The sequence below is a fragment of the Crotalus tigris genome, unplaced genomic scaffold (genome assembly GCF_016545835.1).
Source record: "Crotalus tigris isolate CLP2741 ecotype Arizona unplaced genomic scaffold, ASM1654583v1 scf7180000024277.1505481, whole genome shotgun sequence".
NCBI classification, from domain to species: domain Eukaryota; kingdom Metazoa; phylum Chordata; class Lepidosauria; order Squamata; family Viperidae; genus Crotalus; species Crotalus tigris.
The window spans coordinates 1,173,454-1,199,219 of record NW_024100449.1 but is presented as its reverse complement, the minus strand read 5'-3'; the positions used below and the strand labels follow the sequence as shown (position 1 = coordinate 1,199,219).

General features: G+C 38.9%; 2 protein-coding genes across 3 annotated transcripts in view; one reads left to right on the top strand and one right to left on the bottom strand.

Annotated features, from left to right (window-relative positions):
* RP1L1 (RP1 like 1) lies at positions 1-25,569 on the bottom strand. Its single transcript, XM_039323534.1, has 5 exons — positions 25,374-25,569; positions 9,042-9,699; positions 6,708-6,873; positions 1,322-5,804; positions 1-736 (listed from the first exon to the last, which is right to left on the bottom strand). Exons 2-5 carry the CDS (start codon positions 9,675-9,677, stop codon positions 1-3), a joined length of 6,021 nt encoding a protein of 2,006 aa, XP_039179468.1. The 5' UTR covers positions 9,678-9,699; positions 25,374-25,569.
* CUNH8orf74 (chromosome unknown C8orf74 homolog) overlaps positions 24,544-25,766 on the top strand; it is a 32,267-nt gene continuing 31,044 nt past the window's right edge. For both annotated transcript variants that reach the window (XM_039323537.1, XM_039323536.1), the window contains exon 1: positions 24,544-24,632. In XM_039323537.1, coding sequence (XP_039179471.1) covers positions 24,585-24,632 — 48 coding nt within the window. In that variant the 5' untranslated portion in view covers positions 24,544-24,584. The remainder of the gene's footprint in view (positions 24,633-25,766) is intronic.

The following is a 25,766-nucleotide window of genomic DNA, read 5'->3' as shown; positions in this document are numbered from 1 at the left end:
TTAAAAGTCCAGGTCATCTTGATCAATAATGTTTGATTTCTGCTTCTTTTTTTTAGAGATTCGATGACTGTCTTCATTGTCTTCATTTGGGGGATCTTCTCCCATCACAGTGCTTGTCTGAGATGATTGGTCTTCTTCCTCCTCTTCATAACTGTCAGGATACATCTTTGCAGGCTTACTCTCTTTAGCCAATTTAGTTTCCCCATCACTTCCACAATCACCATCCTTATTGCTTATATTTTCCTTTTTCTTAGACTCATCTTCTTCATCACTTCTATATTCAGATCCTTCCTGAGACAGCTGCGAAAAAGTCCCTTCAGATCCTTTCTCTGGTGCTTCAGTGGCCCTGTTCTCTTCTGCTCCTCTATCATCTTCTGGGTTCTGTACAGATTCACTGCTATCTTCTTCTTCTGCTTCATTCTCTCCAGCTTCGTCATCCTCATTTTCAACCTCTTCTTCAACTTCTGCTGTTTCTGAACATGTCCCACTTATTGCCTCCAAACTGGCATCGTCCTCAAATTTCTGTTCACAACTATCAGGAATCTCTTCCTCAGTGACGGACTGAGATTCACCAACAATTTCTGCAGGTTCATCTCCTTGGCTTTCATTTTCATCCATTTCTACTGCACTATTATCTGTCACACTAGGTTCACCTTCAGCTTCTTGATCATCTTTTGGGATTTCTTTTTGTTCTTCATTCATCTCCTCTTCATCATTCAGTTCTTTGTCTCCTTCACTTTTGGCTTCCATTTCCTGATTATTTTCTTCATATATTACATCCTTTTCTCTCTGTCCTCCACCTGGTTCTTCTTTCACTTCCTTTTCCTGTTCTTCATCCTCTTTTCCTTCCTTAGATTCCCCTGATATTATGTTCTCTTCTGTTTCTTTCTCTTCCTCCTCTTCTTCTTTTTCTTTCACAGATTCCTTCTCACTTTCTTCTTCATCTTCTTGTTTTGCTGCTTCCTCTTTTTCATCCACTTTCATAGACTCCCCTTCCTTTTCTTCCTTTTCTATATTGGGTTTTTCTTCCTCTTTGTTCTCTTCCCCTTGTTCTTTCACAGACTCCTGCTCCTCCTGTTGCCCCTCCTGCTCCTGTTCCTCCTCTTGCTCCTGCCACTCTTCCTGCTCCTGCTCTTCCTCTTCCTGCTCCTTCTGCTCCTCTTCCTGTTCCTCCTTCTCCTCCTGACCCTCTTCCTGCTTCTCTTCCTGCTCCACCTGTCCCTCCTCCTGCCCCTCTTCCTGCTCCTCCTCCTGCTCTTGCTCCTGTTCCTCCTGCCCCTCCTCCTGCTTCTCTTCCTGCTCCTCCTGTCCCTCTTCCTGCTCCTCCTCCTGCTCTTCCTGCTCCTCTTTCTGTTCCTCCTCCTGCCCTTCCTCCTGCCCCTCTTCCTGCCCCTCTTCCTGTTCTTCCTCCTGCTCCTCCTCACATTTTGCTTCTTCCTCCCCGTCACTTTCCACAGTTTCCTTTGCTTCTTGCTGGGCTTCTTCTTCCCGCTCTGCTTCACTAATATCATATTCTGTCTCCCTATGAGCAACACCGGTGTTCTTCATCCTCAGGATTTCTTGTAGATCAAAAGCCTTCAAAACTGAGTTTGGAGCCTTAGCTATCACCACAACTGTACGTTGTGCAGTCTTGGCCACATTTTTTTTCCTCATACACACATCGCAGGGGCAATACTCTTCATCTTTTAGCTGCTTATCATATCTTTCATCTTCTTGAATTGTATTATGAAAGAAGTCATCTTTATCACTGTCATAAGATAAGTTGCCTGACTCCAATTGCTTATTTGAATTTGTGCTCTGGTCACTGATATTATTGAGTGATAACATACTTGTCAAACGGCGCCTCCGGTTTTCTAGTTCTGGAGTAGATTCATGCTTTAATTCATTTTCTGGAGATTTTGGAACCTTCTTGCCTGTTCTGCTTTTGATTTTATTTAGTTCTTCCTCCACACTCTTTTGTATCCTTCTGCTCACGTCTTCTTTTAGTTCTGCAATCATCAAATTCAGCTCTTCACTGTTTGTCAGGTTCCATTTCACTTTGAACTCATTCATGGCGCTGACATAATGCATCATGAATTCCTTCTCAATCTTCTTCAGAAGCTTTAGCACCCAAACTGGGTCCTGGCTGCTGGATCTTTGTTGGATCATTGGAGAATTTTTCACTGATGTTTGATGACATATTTTACTAGATTCTGTATCATCTTTAGTCACAGACTGGTTTTCTGAATTGATCTTGGCCTCTTTTTCATCAACAGCCTCATTTGCACTTGAGTCAGGTTCTGTCTCATTGTTGCCTGCCTCTTCACTGGGATTTTTTTCTACTTCTTTGGCCATAATGTCTGTGTGAGCCTCCATCAGGATATTATCTGCATTAGAGTCATTCTCTGCATCATTCACATTTTGATCAACATGTATACTATTTTTGTCCAATTCATTATTGTTCTCATGATCTTGGTCTTCCTTTACTTCTATTACCTCCTGAACTCCAGCAAGTTCTGCTTCACTTTCACCTTCCAGTTTTGAACAAAGTGGCTGAGAATGTTTCTCTGGCTCTTCCTCATTACCATCTTCCCATTCTGTCTTTCCTTCTTCAGGGAATTTGGCTTTATCTCTTTTCTCTTTTAACAAGGCACAATCATGGGCACCAACACCACTTTCTTCTCCTGAACCTCCATCACCACTACTTAGATCAATCCCTGAAGAGGTCATTGTTGTAAAGTCACCATCTTTTGAATTGGGGTCCTTGAAACTCGAGGATGTTTTTATTTGGCCTTTTCCTTGCAGCCTTAAATTTGCATCCCCATTTTCAAATATGTTTCCAAACCATACAGCCTGGAAAATGTTTAAAAGTTCTTTGTATCTGAACCAATTCAGGCATTTATTTTGTTTATTGAATGAATCCAATTCTTCATCAAGGAGCTGTAGGGTAGCAAGGCATTGTATCAAAATATTGGCTGAGTTGCTGAGGTTTTTTCCTAATGTAGGAGACACTTCAGGCAAACTATGTGAACGATCCAATTTTGTTTTGTGTTTGGAAGCCAGCAGTGCTTTCATAATCTGCACAGAGATTTGAACGGTGTTAGGCAAGTCTTTTTTGTGGTTCTTTTGGCTGTGGATATCAGAATACTGACACTCTTCCTGGTTAGTTTCAGCTTCTTCTGATATAATTTCAGAAGCTTTCTCCTCCTGGGGATACTCCATTTCTGCTAGCTGTTCACAATCTTCTGTGTCTTCCTTCTCACTACACTCCTCTTGCAATGTGTCTTTCTTCTCACTATACTCCTCTTGCAATGAATCCTGGTTGTTTGAACAGCTTGGAACTTCAGCATGTAATTCAATTGTCTCCTCATCTTTCTCCATATCACATTTCATCAGCAGAGATTCTGAAGGAATCTTTCTCAGCCACTCATGCACAACGTCTTCTGGAGAGGCATTGGGAAGTGAAGATGGGATGATTTGGTCATAAGTTCTTGAAGCAGCTTCTGTTTGGACTATTGTCTCTTTCTCTATTTGCTTTTTCTCATGCCCAGAGTCTTCCTTTTCCTCTGCCTCATTGGCTGTGTCCATTTCAGTCAACTGTGAACCAGCCATTTCTTTCTGCAGTTCATTTGCAGTTGGCTCCAATTCATTACTCACAGGGGCATTGTTGATTTTCATCAGCAGAGACCGACTGTTCTTGCTGCTGGGTCTCCCTCTTGGGGGGACAGGGGAATGGAAATTGAACTGGGTTGTAGATGCTTTTTCTGAAACCGGGTTACAATATTTCAGGCTAGCATTGCTTCTCTTCTTTTGTCTTGGTTTGGAAGATTGTGCTATGCTTGATTGGGAGCTGACATCATTATTCTCTGAGGCTTGCATCTCTGAACAAGTGCTCTTAACATCAAAATGTAACAAGTTCTTTGAACTAGTACACAGAAGATAATTGTTTCTGGTTTCTGTTATGTGGCCACATTTGGAGCACATAGATTCTGAGCCACTTCCTTGCCTGGAAATGTTTTCCTGAGTACTAATTTTTGCAGTATCAGCCCCATTTTTCCCATCAGATTCTAAAATATTGGAAACAAGGGATGATACCTCAATATCTTCTCTCTGGGTCCTTTTATGACTACTTCTGGAGGACATACTATAGCAGTTAGATGTCCTGCTGGAATTTTCCTCACTGTTGGTAGCTGCTTCATTTAAAGATGACACATTTGAATGAGAAGAATTATGAGACATTTGACCCTCTTTGTGTTTTTTCCCTACTTCATTTGATTTTTCTGAAGAATAGGTTGTCCTGCTGCTTGATCTTCCATCCTCTACATGTAAAGGTCCTTTGGTTTGCTTTCTCTTGATAGTGGATCCTCTACTTGAGGAATCTCCTTTTAAGTCATTTTGGTTGCATTTGCTTCTGTTGAAGATTCTGGAGGGAGATAAAGCAATACTATGTATATCTATTTCACTGCTATCACTCCTCCTATCCTCTTCATTACAAATTTTGGACTGAGAAACTCTGTTCTTGGACTTTTTGCTACATTTATTGATTTTATTCTTGATAAGACTATTGGACATTTTCTTTTCTGAAACTGAATTTATTTCATTATCCTCATCTTCCTTTTCAACCTCTACTTGTGTGGCAATTTTATGAGGGCAATCATCACTTGAAAAAGATGATATTTTATTATGTGATGGTATGTGATCATTATATGAAATCTTTTCTACCTTGTCTTTTGTTCCAAATGTACTACATTTACTGGATTTGCTACAGGCACTATTTGGAGAAGAAGAACAACCAATAGTGTCTTCTCTTTCCTTAATGCTACAGGATGAAATTGTCCTTATCACACTACTTGTTTCCTCTAACACCTTTATCTGGCTTTCTATAGAATATTGACATTTTGATTTGTTACTCCTAGCTCTACTTCTTTTACTTTCATCTCTTTCTTTCCTCACTATGGAACCATATTCATTTTCTGAACTGGCCAAGCTAGCTACACCATCCATTTTGTCTGGTACCTCTTTTTGGCTTGTGCTTGTTTGGATATAGTTATCTTGACAGCAGCATTTTTTAATTCTACCACCTTCTATTTTATCCCCTGGAGTCTCTGAGAAATCTGAAGTCTCTTGTATAATATGTTCAGAATGTTTTCTTTCATTTGATGAAGTGTGGATACTGTCAATGGAGGCTCTCTTTTTATGGACAATTCTCTGGTGGGAGGAAGTGCTTGAGCAAGAAGAGTGTGTGTACCAAGTGTTTGTTGCTCCCGGCTCTTCTTTTTGAGAAGCATGCATGGGGTTCTTCCAAATATCATAGTTGCTGTGTGACTTACTGCAACAATGGCAATAAGTCACCTCATTTTCAGATTCATCGAGATTTGAAATGTAAGAGTCAGCATCACAAGGATATAATGAGTCTTCTATTTCAAAACTAGTCTCTTGGTTAATTTTCTGTCTTGGCTCACTTTGATTATCTTCCATGACATCTGATTCTTCACAGAATTTCTCATTCATCAAGCTGGACTTCTTGATATGTGTAGACCATTGAAGAGTCTCATCAGAGAGCAGATGAAAGCAGACTTTCATTTCAACTGATAGGCTTCCATCTTTATTCACATACACCTTCTTTTCTATGTCATCATTGACTAACGAAGGGACCAAATCGTCTTCTTTAGGACAATTGTTTGAAGAGGAGATTCCATTTTCTGGTGATGCTGCTGGACAATTCATGTAAGATTTTTCAGATGATAGCGAAAACCTCATGGACCGATTGCTCAAACACGATCTTGGGTGAATTACACTTTTTCTGGCTTTCAGTCCAAAATTCACTGCAGTTTGCAGCAGTGGAGGGGGGAGGTAATGAAAAAACAAAGGACAAAAATTAGAAAAAAATGCATACTTAATATTTTGAACAGATAATAATAAATTGTAGCAGTTGCTTTAATCACACAAAGAATCTGATTCAGTTTTTAGAATCTCCACAATAGTAAGCATATCTATCACAAGCCTATTTTTAAGGTTTGAAAATACTGCACCTTGAGGTTTTTTTTTTTTTTTGTGTGTGTGTGTGTGTGTGTGTGTGTGATGTCTCTCAAGGTTTCAAGTTGTGCCAAGAGGCAAGGAAAATAGATTGCAGGATGCATCCATTTCCCTCCCCTTCCCAAAATAGGTAATTGCAAATGAAGTGTGCTAAGTTCTATTCCAAATCATCCAGAGCTTCTTAAAATACCAGTATTCTAATCACAAAATGAAGTTGTTATTACTAGGGAGAAGCTAAAACCAGTGAACTAGTCAAGCCTGGCTCCATCATCACTCATGTTTGGATTTCAGGTGACCAGATGAGCAGATAATTGTCTAAAGCAATTTATTAGTACTTTCTCCTGTTGTTGTATTCTCTTGCCCCAAATTCAGGAAATTAAGCTGTTCACAATAAACATTATGAATGCCTATTTCTAATCCTTTTTTTGAAAAAAACCCAAATGCTGGTTTTAATGGATGGAGGGGTAACAGCTTTTGATTCAAACAACTGAATTAATTAAATAAAAAGAAAGTGGGGAAAAATAGAAGGCTTAAGTTAGATTGCAGGAGAGCAGGAACTCTTGCTCTTACCTACTGTTCATCTTATTAGCTAACTGATACTTTCAAGAAGGCTTCATTCCTTTCCACTCCCCCCTCAAATCTAGAAATAAAGTGCACCAGCCCAAATGCAGTCACCAGTCACATGTTCTTACTTTCATTCTTTTTGCCTAAGGTGTTACTGTTGGAATGAGAAGCAAGACCAGGTAATTTCTCCGAAGAGGGCTTCTTTGGATTTTGCATTATAATTGGCTTGAAGGGTTCTTGGCCAACACAGATGAGCACATTTGGGCAAAGCAGCAGACCTTGCATACTGTCAATCTGGAGAGGAGGCAAACACAATAGCAGTCAATGGGGAGAAAGCAGGGACTAATACGTTGAAGGTGCCACTGTTGACTGAGGTTGACTTACACCTCAGTCCAAATCTGGAATGGTCACATCATTATTATTACAGCATGTTTATGTCCAAGTCTTCCAGTCTATGTTTCTGTCAAACTGAAGACTGTAGCAAGGGTGATAATGATGCATAGTGGACAGAGTTGCATCTGAGTGGAATGGAGATTTTGTTTTGTTCGTTGGGTCTCCCTGTCTCAAAAGAGCAGAAAACCACACTACTTGGTGGCATAGTTCACAGGAAACAGAGAAGCACAAAGACAAGAGGCATATGATGCTCAAAAGCTGCATGTTGCCAACACTCTCCTATTTAAAGAGTGGTCCAGTCTACATCATCTTTAAAGATTAAACATTGTAAGAAAATATAGAGCAAAAGTCATGAAACTCCCCATCAGCCTCTGGACAGGTGACTGAATAGCAGACACTAAGATTATTAGCCAAAGCAAGATAATAGGCAGAAATGACTCTTTTAGGTTTTATTTATATAATAAATCAGATTAATCAAGCAAACACAACTGACTGCAGAAAACATATTTGCAGGATTGGAAATTACATTAGCTGTCTCTATGAAGACTCATGTCTTACATATTAGCATAAGTCTGAGGCTCTCCTTTGCCTCCTCATTGGATTACTGTGAATATGGGGTGAATGGATCAGAAGTACTGACAAAAGGTAACACATTAATGTATAGAAGAGAGTGTAGAGGTATAGCACACTCACTACAGGTAGTCCTCAACTTACAACTGGTGGCTTAGTCACTGTTCAAACTTAAGGTGGACCATTCAAAACTACTTACAGCCCAGTTCCAAAGTTATGGCTGCTGCAGCATCCCCACAGCTTTTCCCTTTATAACTAATCATAGGGATGCTGCAGACACCTGTGCCTATCTCTCCCCCATTCCCCCCAGTTAGGTCCCCACAGATTTGGGCCTGCTTCTTACCTCACTAGGCCCCACACTCTCCTCCTAAGATCTCTGGAGCTCCAAGATTTGGGTTAGGAAAGCATAGTAAACCACTTTGGAGTTTTTTGCAGCGAATGTATTAGGGAAGAAGAATGGATCAATTTATTGCTGGGACATATGGCACAAACCTGGAAGCAGCCACCATTTTTCAAGTGATCATAATTCCTTGTGGCCCTGCTAAAGTGGTAACTACATCTGTGATATGGCCCAGGAATGCTGAGGGACAGCATGGCCTGCCTTCCTTTCACAATGTGAAATCTGGATCTCCAGAGATCTTCAAAAGGGTGACAGGATGATGGGGGGAGGAGGCCCAAGGCCTGCAGGGGACCTGGGGGGGGAGTAGGCCCAATATCTGTGGAGTTCCCAAGGGGCAGAAAGTGGAGCATGGGATATCTTGGAGATGGTGAGACCTCGGGAGACCTGAGGTAGGTGAGCCTGTGCCTGCATTAGGCCTCCAAGGTCCTTCCTCACTTCTGAGGCACCCCATGCTCCGTTTAATAATCACTTCAGGGAGGGCAAGATTTGTGGTCACTAAACAAAGCTATCTCATTCAATGATTGTCACAACATGCAACTATAATGGGAAGGTCCATTATAGTCATAAGTTGAGGACTATCTGTAGATGTTTAATGATTCATCCAGCTGTGTTGGTAAACACACTGCCATCATTAATTGGGTTGCCTGGTTTGTGCTTCCTTCCTGGATTGCTAACCAAAACTTTGTCGTCAGGGGTGCTATGCTCATAAATGCTGGCATGCTGTTTTCCTTATGAAGATTTCAGCAAGCCACACATTTAATTTTATCTTCTCTCCAGTTTCCCTTTTTTGACTTATAGTTGACAGCTTGGTCCTCAGTTATTTTGATGGGCTATTTTACCTCCTTATTTTATTTATGGTTTTAAAACATTTGCAGTTATGTATATCTATTAACCAGAACTTTCTAAGATAAGCATACTGATACTTGTCTTTAGATCTAGAACCACCTTTAGAAAAGCTGATTCTTGTGTAAATATAATTGTCATGCATTGTGATTACACACAAATTTATAAATTCAGATTAAACTTATTAAATAAACAGTCCAATTTTGCTTTTGCATTTTCATTTAGTGTTGTGCCAGCATCAGGACTCAAGACTCACCCTTTTCCCATCTATTGTGTAGAGCTTCCTCACAGTGAACTGCATAATTTCTGAAATTTCATCCAAGAGAACTTTGAAGCTTTGTGCATTTCGACGGTTCAAGATAATTGGCAACTGTGTTGTAATATCTCCATTTTTGATCAGAATGATTTTCTTGGGTATCCTTGGACTCTGTTGGGTGAAAGCCATTGAGTAATCTTCTTGTTTGGTATCTTGAACTACTCTCTTGAGAACACTGGCTGTCTGTCTAACCTTTTGGGGACCCAACTTCCAGTTGGCAACACGAGCATTAAAAGGTGTGATATATTTCTTATCTGAACAAAGATAACATCCTCCATCCTCCAGCTGATCCAGTGTGCTGATGAAGTGTATCCCCCGTGGGGTTGTGATGGCCCGCACCCCAAAAGGCAAGGGGATCCTGTGGGAGAGGTCATCCACTAGAGCATTGAAACTTTTGAAACTGCGTTGATTGATGGCCATCTTGATTCCTGCAAACTGTGGGTCCCCACTCTTGTAGAATGTTATTTTCTTGGCTGGAGGCACCTGGGTGACAGCATTTGTACGAACTGTTGGAGGAAGTGGTTGCTCATTGCTATAAGAACTGGTGAATTGACAATCAACAGGTGGTAGGCTCATCCTACAGAAGGTTTAGAGGTAACTGCAATGCAAAAAAAAAGGAGTATAATTATAATTATCTACACATGAAACACCACATATATAGCCCAATAACAAGAAGTCTAGCAAACAAATAACCTAGCTGGAAATTCATCTGGTTAGTCCATATTTTTATATAGCATCTTACCACTGCTTTATTAGTAGAATTAGGTAGCAGATTCAATGAAACACTTTGTGCAATGCCTACCTGATCATTGTTCCACAATTTTAAGAGTGCATTTTTTCCACAATTACTTGGACACACTCAAGTACCAGCTTTGCCTCCATTTATGTCAGATTCACCTTCCTTAAAGTTTCTCATTTGCAGAATCCAAACCTAATGTCTGAGGCTTTAAAAATTCTCTCTATGTACATGCATGCATGCAAGAGGTGCACTCTCTCTCTCTCTCTCTCTCTCTCTCTCTCTCTCTCTCTCACACACACACACACACACACACACACACACACACACACACACACTTAATTCATATACATGTTCTTGTGCCCCACTAAAGCAAATGGGTTGTTTCAATTTGCATAACAGATGTCCCACTTTCCATGGCACATTTCAGGAGAACATAGCTGTATACCATATCTCCTGGGGAGAGATTTTTTTTGGGTTTCACACATTCTAGGTCTGCTGTTGGCTTAGATCAAAACTTGTTAAAGCTGATTCAGAACCTTTCTACAGTACAGCTTTCAGCTGCTTGACTCTTGTGCATAAACTGCCTGGAAATGAAATCAAGAAATTCCTTGCTAAATTTTGCTACCTTCCTCAACTTTGGTCACACTAATGGCAGACTGTGGTTAACACTGCCTCTATTGGGAGATTCTCCTTCTCACTTAGACTAAAAGAAAAAACCAGCATAATTCTTGTCAAAGAAAAAAGAAAAAGAAAAGAAAATGAACAAAGAAAGAAGAAAAGACCAGCTCTTCACCCTTCCTGTGCTAAAGCTGTTCAAGACAAACAAACAAACAAACAAACAAAGGATTTGCCAGCAATTCCTTGTTCTACTGTTGTTCTTATAAAAACAGAACAATAAACTAACACTCCCACAACTCCACAATTAAAGGTCCAGACTTCCATGGCAAGCAACTCAGCATGAAATGACTGTTGAGAGAACAGAGAGCAAGGATTGAGGAAGCTTGTCCCAAATCCCACAACAGTGAAGCAGAACAGAGGCATTTGTGCAAGATGGAATGAAGTACAGCAGGGGAGCTGAAGGGGGGGGGGGACTTCTATTGTGGAGTAAGAAAACTCAGGAGGAGGTCACCTTCCCAGCAGGCTAGAGGCAGGCAAAGGACAATATCATCTGATGCTGCCCTTCCATGAGTGTAAGTGGCCCATGTTATATACAGTAATCTTTATTTGGTCAATGACCAGCGCAAAATAAACAAATACAAAGTACATCTCAAGCAGAAGGGAGTAATACATTCTAGGAACAGAGTTATATGCAAGAATATAGTATTTTAGCATCAAAATTATAACCTATAAGACCAGAGTACTATAAAACTAAAACCAACACAAGATACTTTCTATAATTAAAAAGATCATATTTTAACAGTTTAGCTATAACCTATAGCTCAATGGCACTGAAGAAAGTCGAACAAAATTATTCCTCTACCAGCTTTTGTCTTATTTCCATTCTAGCAACACAGTATATTGGTAGTTACAGAGAAAGTGATGGAAGGTTTCAGATTTTCTAAAGAAATTTCAGAAAGTGCTTGTATGCTTTCCAGCATATATGATTTCCAGTAAAATAAGAATGGTTCAAAAGGTGCTGTAAAATTCACTGTATGACAATTCATGGGTGATTGTTTCCATCTCATTAAAGCCACATGGGGAGGTGAGCTCTGTGAATGGAATTTTAACAGCCCTGCCTTATAGCAACACAGGGGAAAGGATGTTATGTCTAGCTTTATATATATATATATATTTCTCAGCTTGGGAAAATGGCTTGTACTCATATCAGAACAAATAGGAAGCATGGATCTATTTTTACAGAGATGGGACTGTATGAGTTGCATAGCTTCAAATTATATTTTTAATAGTTAATAAATTCAATCAAGAGGATTTTCAGGGCAGCTCCCATCTTCCCATCTGTTTTCCCCGAAAATCTTTCCAGGTTTATATGTCAGGCTGATAGGTCTGTAGTTTCTTGGATCCATTCCCCCCCCCCTTTTTTTTTTTTTTGAAATGGGAACTACATCAGCCCTTTCTGAAGTCCTCTGGTACTTCCTTGGTGCTCCAAGATCTTTGAAAGATATGGTTCCGTGGTACTGAGATCACGTCTGCCAGTTCCTTCAGAACCTTGGGGTATAATCCATCTGGCCCTGGTGATTTGAACTTATTGGGTGGACAGGTGATCTCTTATCATTTTCTTGTTTATTTTGACTTGCATTCCTAACCTGCATTTTATTGTTTTTTGATAGGATGGATTGTCCTAAAGGTGTTTTCTTTCAAAAGGCAATTGGGCTTTCTTGAGACTGAAGAAAGTGCAGTTGCCTTTTGAAAGAAAGCACATTTGGGACAACCTTGACCTGGACGACTGAGAATCTCCATAGATGATAGGGTGGACTGTTTTTCCTTTTGTGTAAAGACAGATGCAAAAAAATGAATTAAGCAGTTCTGCTTTTTCCCTGCTGCTCCCTTACCTTCTTGCCATTTCCCCCTCATTAATGGACTAATTGTTTCCTTGATTGCTGTAGCTTCCCTCCATTCTTCTGGCGGAATAGAGTTGTATTTATTTGCAGATGTTATCGTTCCCTTCACATCTTTTTGTGGATTTATTCAGAATATTACATTCTGCTCATCAATTCCTCAATTACTCTAAGAATCCTCTTTAGAACTGAAGACTCCAATGCTGAACAAACTTGCCAGAGAGATTAAGCACAGTACTAAAATAGAATGAAAAGATTTGCTCGTGTAAAATGTTTAACCACTGCCCCTTGACATGCTCACAGTTGACCTTTGGTAGCATTTTTCAAAATCTGGCCCCCAATAAACTCTTTCTTTTCAGGCAGGGGCACAGGACAGGAGTCATCTCAGTGGCCAAGACTGCTTGAGCACACATGGACAGCAGTGTGGAAATCAGTAATTATCTTCTGTGCAACTAGTTAAACTGCCCTGGAAGTGCCTGAACAGGTGGCTTGCAGGATTAGCACAAAAGAGAGTAAACAGAGAGAAAGAAGTATGTTTGAACAGTGTGGTTACAGAGAGAGTGAAAGAGAATCAAATCACAAAGGCAAATAAATGAAAGAAAAATAAATGGGCAAAGAGGAAAAAGAGGAGAAAGATGTGTTTGGATGGAGTTGATAAAAATCCTAAAAAAAAAAAAAAAAGAGGGGCGAGAAGTTTAAAGTGTACTTGAAGAAGTGGTGGATAGATGTGGTAGAAACCTATCAAGTATGGTTAAAAACTAATTTTAGCTGTGTTTCTTTTTCTTTTTATTCTCATGCCTTCAATTTCTTAGGCATTATTTCTTTCTGTTCTTCTGCATTTGTGCAAGATGTCTTGTCTCAAAAAAGCATAATATAATGTGTATAAATGCATTTGAAATAGCCAACACAACAGATTCATATTGTAAGTATGCTAAACATTCAACACAAAAAATAAATACGATAATCACAAAACATATTTTTAAAAAATATAAAATTATTTTAACCATTCTTATAGTAATTCATAGACCTCTTAGGAATTGGGTCACTTTGCTGAATGTACTTTCCTTTCCCTGTATCTTTTTTGTATGTGATACTTGGAATTCAGAACATTATTCCAGATATAGCCTGACCAACACAAACTATAAAATGACTTGCCTCATAGTGGTGGATTAAATTAGGGTATTGGTGGAACTCTTTGCAGTTGTTCTGATTCCATATGCACCAAGATGAACAATATTCCAGCCAATGGAAAGTACAGAATATTAACATTACCAAATTAATTGTATCTATATTAATTTGGATATATTTTGAAATATCAGGAATCTTAAAACATCGTATCTACAGTTGAGCTGTAATGTGCTAAATATGTTGTAATGTTCAGCATGTGAGAAAACTAATAAATGATTATCTTAGCACAGGAAGCTGCTAAAAAATGAACTCACACCCCAATATGACCAAGAATCAGCTCTCACATTTAATATTTCAATATACTTAATCTTCTTGTGAAATTCCTAGAATTTATTCCTTTTGCACATTGTTGTTTCCTCACTCACAGTTTTTGACATTAGTCCATGTGTCTTAAAAACCCAAATGCTGACACTAAAATCAATCAAATTACAATATAATTTGTCTGATTACTACCTTTTCAATGACTCAAGATCTTTTCTCAAATGCATTTCTTAAATTTAACAAAATTGGGAGTGACATCGCAAGAGGATTTATATGGAAGGTATTTTCAAAGTGCTTGATACAACCATGAGCTCTGACAAAATGAATAATGAGTTTCTCTGCTGCATATCCAAATAGATAATATTTCTTTTCTTTCCATTGGAAGATTAACCAGTAACTCAATTAAGTGCCAGGTAAGATCTAAACCAGTGTAAGCTTTAAGCCCCTATATGATTATCTTACATTTTAAATTTAATAGGGCTTTTCTAGTCAATGACCTAATAGTTAGAACCCTAATCCCATCAATATCAATAGATAAGGATCTAAACCCAAGTTTTTGGGAGAAAGCAACCCACACATTGGCTTGCAACATAACGACAAATTGCATTTATTTAATTGATTTCAATTGACTTCCAATGTAAAATAAGACTTACCAGATGAAGACAGACTAAAGACATCACGCTGTTCTACTCCCCAACTCAAAGCAGGGCCTTTTTCATCTTCTGGGCAACTTTATAGGAAATTTAGAAACCTCTTAGAGAAGACAGTATTCAAATTCAAAAGATAGCTGTAATTTCTGTATGATCACTCAGTTGCAGTCTACCCATGCAGTTGCAGCCTGATAGAAGGTAATCTCTTGAAGACTTCAAAATTAGTCAACTTTTCCCCTTTGGAAACTTGACTTCCACCGCATCAACCTGTGTAAAAGGAGACCCCTTTTTCTTGCAATATAAAAAGAAAGTGGTATGCTGTTGTTCTTATTTAATGGTTAATCCAAATAGGATTATGATGGGCAGAAAAGCTACTTACGTGGCAAGTGCATCTGCACAGACCAATGAGGCACAACTGATGATGGGAGGGTCCTTATTGCTAAAGATAGAATCCCAGCAGCTTCAGAAGAATTCTTTGTTATGGTCCTACAAGAGCAGGCCATGATCTAAACTGTTTTAAGCTTCCTTCCTTGATAAGGAAGGACTCATAGGTAAATCACACTGCAATTACTCCTAGAAACAAGATTATAGGACTGCATCCTTTGGGGCATGTTACAGTTTTATCCACTCATCCTTGAGTCAGCAGAAAACTACACAGTGTGAACTCTGCTGTTTCTATTGCTGATCTTTCTCCTGCCTATATTCTCAGCAGTTTCTCTTGTCAGCCCTGCTAGATAGACCAGAGCTGGAAATCAACTTTACAGGAAGGCTAAAGGCTTTTAAAAATTGATATTGCCTATAATAATAGAATCTTGAAGACCTCAGTGTTGTATCTCCTCCCATTGTTATACTCCAGTGAATTGGAGAGGTGTCTGATGAATAATTTCTGAATGTTATGCCATAGTTCTGGGCTTTAAAAATGCTACAGCTGCTTCTAATGATCCCTACATATTTCCATCAATTTCATCTTCCTTACTCTCTACGCTACCCTTGAAGATATGGAGTGAAAAGCCCAAAAGATTTTAGGCACATTAAGGCTGTCATTGGAGAGTGTAAGGACAGGGGTAAAAACATTACATTAACTCTAGTACAGCTAAGGAAGTTTAAGGCTTCCTGCCTCATGGATTAAGAAGAAGATGAAGGCAACTTTGTGAAACAATGGAGAAAAGGTTGTCAGGACATGTTCTGTCCTATGGCTGGGAACAAGAGGGGTGCAACCATAATTGTAATCTTCTGCAATGGCTATTATTTGCAGCTATTCCTATTTTGCATTTGTAATCTCTGTAAATGGTTATGAAATAGAATTTCCACCTTGAAATGTTACTCACAAGTTGAAATAACATTTCAAGGAACTTGCAGAAAGGTATAAAAAACTAGTCATGTTTCACTTTGACCATGACTTCCTGAATTTTCTTTCTCTTACATGGTTCAGCCATACAGTTGGAAGGAGCTTGGAAGTCATTTAATCCAACCCCTCACTTCCTGAGCTACTTAATTCAAATTCTTCATTTCAGAATGCCATTGACAAGTTCCAGATCAATGATCTTCATGCCATTATTGACTAGCTTCCAATCTTCCATTCATTAGGAAGATAGTTGAGATGCTTGTGGCAGAAGCCTGTAGATCCTTTTCAATCAGAGCCCAGGCTCTGGTTTGGGGTGGTGTCAGGATTGGCTGAAACATCAGCTGTAATTCTGTCTGGGGCAGGAGGACCTGGCCACATTAATTCATGCTCTTATTGGCATCCTGTTGGTCTATTGTAACACTCTCTACTCTTAAAAACTACCTAAAAACTATGGCAAATCTAAAATGCAGTAGCCTGTCTGCTATCTGTTTCTAATTGTTGAGACCAGTTTTGTGGACCCTGCATTGGCTAGGCCAAAAATACTCAGCTGATGCAGAAATAAGAAGAGGGGTCAGACAGGAATGTATTCTGTCTCCACTGTTGTTCAATATCTACTCTGAGTCAATCTTCAATGAGGCACTGGAGAACATCGATGCTGGCATCAAAGTAAATAGTGTTTGGATCAACAACTTAAGATATGCTGATGATACAGTTCTGCCTGTCAGTAAGCATGAGTTCCTCATCAACAGAGTCACAGAAATATCTGAAAAATACGGCTTGAAGCTTAACACCTCAAAAACCAAGATCATGGTCATCAGCAAACAATCTGTTAATTTACCACCAATAAATTCAGAAGGAATACCACTAGAAAAAGTTGAAAGGATCACGCACCTCGGTTCCAATTTACATGAAAGCTGGGACATGACCATTGAAGTAAAGACAAGGATAGAAAAAGCCCAAACAGCATTCTTCAAAATGAAAAAGGTCTTCTGCAGTCACGACATAAGCCTAAGACTGAAAATCAGGCTTGTCAGATGCTATATTTTTTCTATCCTGCTCTATGGAGTAGAGAGTTGGTCTCTGACAGAAGGCCACCTGAAAAGACTAGAAGCATTTGAAATGTGGATTTACAAGCGGCTGTTATATATAAGCTGGGTTGACAAGATCAGAAATGAGGAAGTGATAAGCTGCCTGGGAAAGCCAAGGGAAATCATCAAAACAATTAAAAAATGAAAATTAGAATATTTCGGACATGTGATGAGACACCCAGAAAAATATGGCATACTCCATTTAATCCTCCAGGGAAAGATTGAAGGCAAACGAGGTCCAGGCAGAAGAAGAACATCGTGGCTTCAAAATCTTAAGGGACTGGTTTGGACAAAACTCAGCAGCAATTTTTCGTGCGGCTGCTGATAAAAACAGGATCGCCAACATGATCGCCAATGTCCGATAATGGATATGGCACAAGAAGTTTTAATCCAAAAGTCCTTGATGGGTTGGCATTTGGAGATGTACAGAAATTCATAGTCCTACCAGTACTAACCCAATTAATTCAACCCAGCAGAGAGGCACAGCTATTGGTCCCACATATTTGGTAGGTCTAGGAGAGCTGGAGTGAGGAAGATTTGCATTTCTATGGCAGCACTGATGCTCTGAGTTAGCCTACTGGTTGACATCAGGCTAGCCCCTTCTTTCCAACATTTTTAAAGCGTCTAAAGACTGAGTTGTTCTGCACAGCGTTTTCCTGATTTTGTTAAGCCATCTATATTTGCAATTTTATTTGGATGGGGTTGTGAGGGTTCTTTTATTTATAATGGTATTTCTATTTGGTGTTATAAAAGTCTGCAGCAGCCACTGAATTGTGATAAGATCGTGGCAAATAAATAGATAAATAAATATTAATGTAACATTAACAAACCTGAAATACTAGTTTTTGCTGCTGAATATTTTATTGATTAGAATCCTTTTTTTTTTGTTGTTTAGCTACAATTTCCATTCACTGATTCTATACCTGGCCCTTCATCAATAGCAAATAAATTTGTGTCATCTCCATTATCTTTCAGATATCTGAATATAGCAATCCAAGACTGTAACTGAAAGAATGAATTCAGTAATGAGTCTCTTAATCCCTCTTCCTGCTTAGCAGTTACATGATTTGATGGCTTTGGGCAAAGCGCCTGAAGGCAGGACAAGAAGCAATGGATGGAAACTAATCAAGGAGAGAAGCAACCTAGAACTAAGGAGAAACTTCCTAACAGTTAGAACAATTAACCAGTGGAACAACCTGCCTCCAGAGCGGTGAATGCTCCAACACTGGAAGTTTTTAAGAAAAGACTGGACAGCCATTTGTCTGAAATGGTATAGGGTTTCCTGCCTGAGCAGGGGATTGGACTAGATGATCTCCAAGGTCCTTTATTATTATTATTACTATTATTATTATTATTATGGATCATCGCACAGTCAGCTAGATGTTCAGACTGGATTTGGCATTTTGTCTACCTATCGAGTCCTTACCCAGGACCTGGGATAGGCAGATGTGGATGTTTGATGGTATTACATCTATCGTCGCAGGATGGAAGCAGTTCCTAGTAAGGCCGCCTTTTGCAAATGACTAATAGCGAATTTGTCAATGCCAATGGTGTTCAAGTGGTGCTCCAGTTGTTTTGGGATTGCACCCAAGGAGCCTATTACTATTGGTATTACCCTTGCTTGCTTTTGCCACAGTCTTTCTATTTCTATTTGTAGGTCTTTGTATTTTGTTATCTTCTCCAGTTCTTTCTTGTCTGTTCTGCTGTCTTCAGGCACTGCCACGTCCACTATCCAGACTTTTTTGTCTTTCTTATCGACAATTGTTAAGTCTGGGGTGTTATGTTGCAGGTGCTTGTCATCATCATTATTATTATTATGGATCATCGCACAGTCAGCCAGATGTTCAGACTGGATTTGGCATTTTGTCTACCTATCGAGTCCTTACCCAGGATATTATTATTATCATTATCATTAATTATTATTATTATTATTATTATTATTATTATTATTATTATTATGTCATTTTAAGGCTTAGCTCCACTTTGAAGCAAAAATATGACCTATTTTACAAGGTGTTGCAAGGCTTACCGATCATATATGTGAAATGCTCAGATACCAGGGATTACCATTAATTCTCCTCTCTCCAGAAGATAGTCCTGTCTTTTTTTATTATAACCACCTATTTTTATGTGCGTTATGCCTTTTTCAAATATTAAACTACAGGGTGCAAAAACAGCAGCCTATGTTCTTTATCATCTAGCAAATTAGCTGGCTAGAAAACAACCTTTCCAGGCTTGATACTCACTCTTAAAATGTCTTCTTAGGGAAATTTACTTGACACCAAGTATTTTTCCAGCACCAACTCATACATGTGTGTCTTTGTGCATTTCTTCAGTGTTGTAGTTTTATCTTTCTCCCTCTCTTTCTTGCAGTTGATCTGATCTGCAGACTATTTAATTAATATTGTATTTTAAAATTATAAGTTTTACTACCATCAAGATTTAGTGCTAAAAAGGAGTAGAGACTTTTTTATTTAATTGGTGTGGGCTTCCTTAAGTGATACTTTCCCTTGTGTCTAAGATTTCCTTGGTTCCTGCTTGTATTTCACTTGTACAGATACACTAGGAGGAACGAAGGAGATATACCTGGCAGGAGGGAAAGGATAAGTCTTTCATAATCAGAGATATTTAGATTCCAGGAATAGCAAGAGGCAGCCAGTACTGCTGATTGGATTTTCAGCTTCAGCATTTTGCTCCCTTGAATGACATTAAATGCAATTGCAGAATATATTAACCCATGGTTCACTTAACCTCAGTTATTCAAGTTTTTGACTTTGACAATGAAAGGTAATCCATGGAAGAAATACACAAATGCACACACACACATGACACACACTGTCCTGGATATAACTCACTAATCAGGAGAATCACTTTTGAATTAAAATATAGAGTGGCAGCATGATGCCCTTACCTAGAACTGAGTAGTCAAACAGAAAAGGGGAATTCAAACAATGTCCTTCTTTTGGAAGTATTGCAGGGGGTTGTATCCTTCTCATCCTAAGCCACATCAAAATTGAAATATAGTCCAGAAATTCTTTCCCATACCTGTGCTATCAAAGATTCTGTATCACCATGTCAACATAATGAAGTAAATGTTGTTGTTAATTGCGAAGTTGTGTCCGACCCATCGCGACCCCATGGACAACGTTCCTCCAGGAATGAAGTAAATAAGTATAGATAAATCTAGACTGAGAAATATCATTTGGTGGAACTTGTATGAAGACACTCCTTTAGGGCATGGGAAGATGGAGAGACATACAGTATAGCTTATTTAGCATAAGTACCATAAGTACCATTGAAAAAAAAAATCTTATAAAGCAGAATAAAATTATGTCCAGCTGCCTGTGATTGGTCACTGCTGTATATTTTAAAAAATAATAAAACTCTGACAATTGGATAGATTAAATAATTTAGAAAGCAAATAAAGATAAGAAAGAATGCAAAGTGGTATCACAATGCAATCAGTATTTTGTAGTCACATCAAGTATTAATGCCAAGTTTAGGGAAAAAAAGCAAGAATTAAATTAAAATTATTGCAAGATTCTAAAAGAGAGGGGCGGATTTGGTCTCCCAGATTTGGAAAACTATTATCAAGCTACAATATTAATATGGGTGTGGGACTGGATACAATTAAAAAATAGGAGATTATTAATATTGGAACGCCATGATATACAGATTGGGTGGCACACCATATTATGGGATGAGAAATATAAGGTTCACCAGTACTTCCGGAGGCATTATATTAGATGAGCATTAATAGATGTGTGAGTTAAAATTAGGCGACAAAATAATATGCAAATTCCTAATTGGATTTCAACATTGGAAATGCACATACATCCAATGTTCATACAACTAGGGAAAGTAATAACGTATAAAAACATACTAGACGAGAGAGGAGAATTGAAATCAAGGAAAAATCTTCAGGATGAAGGGATAGAACTGGAATGGTGGGCTTATCTCCAATTGCAATCAAGATATAGGAAAGATAAAAAAGATCGGGGTATAAAAACAGAGTCGACAGAGCTAGACAAAATATTATTAGGAACCAAAGATAAAATGATTACAAAAATATACCACTACCTCCTAGATCAGACAATATATGAAGAGCAGGTTAAGGAAACTATGTTAATGTGGAGTAGGGATTTCGGCTTTAATATTGATTTGCATATCTGGCAAGAATTGTGGGAAAGAAACAGGAAACTCACCTTAGCTACTTCTTATAAGGAAAATCTCTATATAAGATGTTTTACAGATGGCATTTCCCACCCACGAGGTTAGCTAAAATGGGCCCAAATCTTTCACCTATATGTTGGAAATGTAAAATAGCAATAGGGAGCTATTACTACATGTGGTGGGAATGTCCTGAAGCCTGTGATTATTGGAATAGAATAAGAAAATGGTTGAAAGAAATATTAATGTTGGCGATAGAGCTAAAATCTGAACTCTTTCTATTGGGTATAATCACAGATAAATACGATAAGGGAATAGTCTATTTGATGTTGCACATCTTGACCGCTGCTAGACTGGCATTTGCACAAAAATGGAAGAACAAAGAAACTCCCACAGATGAAGAGATACTGCATAAAATACTACCTTGTGCTGAAGTGGACAGGCTTATGATAGAACTGAAAGATAAAAGTGGATCAAAATATTCTGAAATCTGGGATAAATTGTACCATTGGTGGGAATCGAGGAGGACTGTTGGAATTAGCAATTGGAAATTTATATATTCTTAGGTTAGCAAATAGAGAAAATGTAATAAGTATTGTATAAAAAGTTTATATATATCTATAGAGACAAAGAATTGAATATAAGAGGAGAAATAACTTGATAGAAATGTTTAAACTGGAATGTTACGTCACGTCCAATGTTTTCTTTTTTTTAATTGTATTATAAATAAAAAACTTTTTAAATAAAAAAAGTGTTAACGCCAAGTTTGTTTTCCTGCAACTCTTATTGTATACGTCTATGGAGATTCTCAGTCATCCAGGTCATAGTTATCCCAAAGATGATTTTTCACGAGGCAACTGGACTTTCACGAGGCGACTCTTATCCCTCTCCCTCTGTTCAAAATTGAACAGCCCTCTCTCAACAGAGGGGGAGAGATCCGGCATCATCTATCTTCAGTCTACAACACAGTTTTTTCAACAGTTCCAAGAAGGCTCCACATCCATTTGCACTACTCAGGTGACCCTGAAGACACAGATAGGTAGCTTTAACAACTCACTAAAAGAATGCAAATGAACAGCTGTTGCAGGAGTATAAATCTTTCCATTCCCCACCATCCAGCCAGAGTTGAAGAAGCTTCTTGAATGAGAAGCAAAATGTCTTCAAAACAAAAAAACAAGAAAGTCAGCTGCCTTGTGAAAAAGCATCTTTGGGACCTTGTATACAATAGAGTAGGATCTGGGTGATTATCATGGGACAATTTTGGCTTCAGGGCTTTGGATTTGCCCATGAAATCTAAGCTAGGAAATGCTGCTGGTCATATCTTTTAGAGCTGCTTCAGCATTGCTCAAGATCCCAGTTTCTCCTGACTGAGGAAAATCAGCTTGCTTAATCTGAAAACCTGCTTAGCCAGGAGATTTTAGACCTGTCTGCTTAACAGAAAAAGCTGCAGTTTACAGGGCCAGATGAAGATGATGTTGATGTTAGCATACGAAAGTAGCTGTAGTGGTACTGCAGGTGGCAAAATAATGTTGATGATGTGTTGATGCCAAATGATATCAGCTCTGGTTCTAGAAAAAATAGTTATATAAGAAAAAGAAAGATATCTTTATCTGTATAATTTGCATATAATAACATAAGGTGCTACTTCTCAAAATAATTTGTTAACCCCTGCCTATTAGGTCAGCATTGTATCTCATTATTGCAGACAAAGGTTTAGGCCAAGAGATGTTATAAGGCTGCCTTGAATTTCACAGTTAGGGTGAAGTTACTTTTTAAAGTGTTAATTCATAATTTGTGATTCTTGAAACAGCATAAGGATTGGCAAAGAAAGCATGGATAAGAACATAAATGTCAGATATAAGGCACAAGGATGCCATATGTCATGACAACTTCACATCATGTCATTTGTGTGGCGATGTCACATCACATGTGACCTTATGTAACCTTTCCTGTGCCTGCTTTTCCTCCTTCCTCAGGTCATCACATTTTGGCTCCTCTGCTCAGTCTTCCCTAATATGGGGAGGGAGGGGGAATGAGTAAAATAATAGGAAAGGAAATGTATACGCTAGGGAAAAGTTAAACAGCCTCTCCTGTTTGCTGGTTCTCCCTCACAGATGCCCCATTCCTGCCATCTTTTAGAATTACAAAGTAGTCATAAAAGATTTTCCAGTGCTGTGATTGGAATTACATGCCCAGAGCCCTAGGCTTGGATTAAAAAAACAAAACAAAACCAAATCTTCAAAGTTTTGCAGAAAGACAGCAGGATTGGGGCAAGTCTAAACTCTAGGGGAATGATATTCCAGAGTGTGAATGTCTCAGGAGAAATGGCTCTCCTTCTGGGTCCCACCAGATGATACTCCCTAATGGGCAGGACCCAGAGCATTCCTTTCCTTTTGGCTCAGGACAGGTAAATACAACTGAGGAGAGGCAGTGCTGCAAGTAACCTAGCTCCAGTGGTGGGATTCAGCTGGTTTGCACCACTTCGGCAGAACTGTAGCTAATTTTTTGCTGCCCAGGCCCAGAATGGACTTCCAGAAGCGATATCCGCACAGAGAACCGGTTGTTCATATATTTGAATCCCACCACTGCCTAGCTCCAAATCATGAAGGGCTATAAAGGTGACAACCAGCACATTGAATTAAACCCAGAAACATAGTAGCAACCAATACATCACACACTCCAAATAGTAGGCTGCCCACATTGTTGCATTTTGGAATATTGTGGAATATTCCATTACATAAAACAAACATAAAATCTCTGGCCTCAAACCCTAGATTACGTCATTGTTTTCTGATCTGCTGTTGTGTTTTGCTTGTTATTTAGTGAGAGAATTTTTTTTTTTGTAATGTATAAGAGCACTGAGGTGTCTACATTTCTCTACAATCTCAGGTGCTACCGAACCAGATCAGCCATTCCAATAACAGGCACAAGACCTTCCCAGTCTTCCACTTGATGACTCAGAATTTTCTGTTTAATTCAGTAGGAATTATGTCTAAATCTTGCAAAAACAGTTAACAAGAGCCATTGAATAGTGTTCTTACAATGTTCAATAGCTGCAATTAATCTTCAAAATAGAAATATTAGGGTTGAAGACAGAAGTGGCATTTATGTACAAGAGCCACAAAATCAACTTCTGTGCATGTTTCTCAAATCGTGTGCAATCTGGCCCAGGCATTCAAATCCTAACTGAAGCTATCAGTTGTGACTGGTGGCATATGTATCACAGAGGGGCTCATAAATCATGCCCATGGGACACTAGGTAAGTCACTAAAATTTTAAATCTCTCCCATATATTTGTATCTAAGTATTTCATAAATGTGTAACTGAAAAAGTGGACTTTTTATCTCTACTGGACCCTTTGATGGGCAGTTTAATGTAAGATACAAAAGTTAAGACTGGGCTGCCATAAGAGCTGTGCTCTGGAAGGGAGTATGCAAGAGTATGCAAGTGTGTCCTTGTAACAGAACCTTTTCTTCCAGGGTTTTGCATCGTAAGCCAGTGTCTCCTAGCAACCAATCCAGGAAGGATGGCCAATTTGACTGCGGAGAGTGTTAAAGCTGTTCTTCAGTTGCAGGTAAAAAATAAGAGGTAAACGTTTAAGGTGATCATGGTAGAGGGGAGGGGAGAGCCCCAGAAAATCTTGGTGAAATATATCGTAGTTTGCCAAGTTCCATTCCTTTAAATAAGGCTTCAGACGCCTTCCTGCCTTCTTCCTGGAGAAATCTTGAAGGCTTGCATTTGTAAAATTTTCATTTTTCTTCACTGTTTTTTTTTTTTTACTTTATTCTGACCGAGAAAACATTGTTTTAAAAAAATGCTGTTGCACAGTGTTTTTTGATTTTAAAAGTACTAGGAGATGTGTTGATTAAGACGCCTCAGCCAGATTCTGACTGTGCAGTTGACTGTTACAACGTGTTCTGATACTGACATTTTAAATCCAGAGAGGGGCTTTTCACACTGGATTTTATATGCTGATATATGAGAAAGGGAGTGGATGAACTTGATGGTAGCTGTTTTTCTTTAAGAACAATGAAATTAATTACTGTATTCTTGGATTGTTTTGACATTTGATTTTCTAACCCAATGATGACAAACCTTTTGGGCTTGGCATGTCAGAAATTCAGAAAATCTTTGACTCGGCTTCTCTCTCCACCCCCCATACACACACATGAACAAAAGTGAATCAATTTTCTAGCCCCCCCCCCCCGGCCACCCTGAGTAGTGATACTCAGTGGCAGCACTGAGGATCGGCCTGAAGTAGAGAGCAAGGGACTCAAGGCCCACTACTTCCTAGGGTCTGCCATATAGCACTTACCTTCAGGTGGTTTCTTTCTGTTGAAAGGCCCCGAGGCTGCTCCAGGTTGTACAAGGCCTTCGTTATTGAAGCGGCTTTGGAGAATGCTCTGTAGCCTCCAAAAACTACACAAAAGCACATCTCCATTCTTATGTGTCTTTTGGAGGCTCTAAAAGTCATATAAGAGCATGGCCCACTTGTGTATCTTCCAGGCGGTCCGGAGGCTGTGTGAGAGCACACCCCATTCTTGTGCAGCCTCAAACATTGTCCAAAAGCATGTTTGGGCAAGGTTTGAGAATGTTTGGGCAAAAGCATGAGACAAAGAATGTGACTGATTTAAAGTAAGTTCACATATTCAATGGCAAAGTGGAGATTTAAACCTGTGTTTTGTTTACTAAAGTTTCCATTTGTATT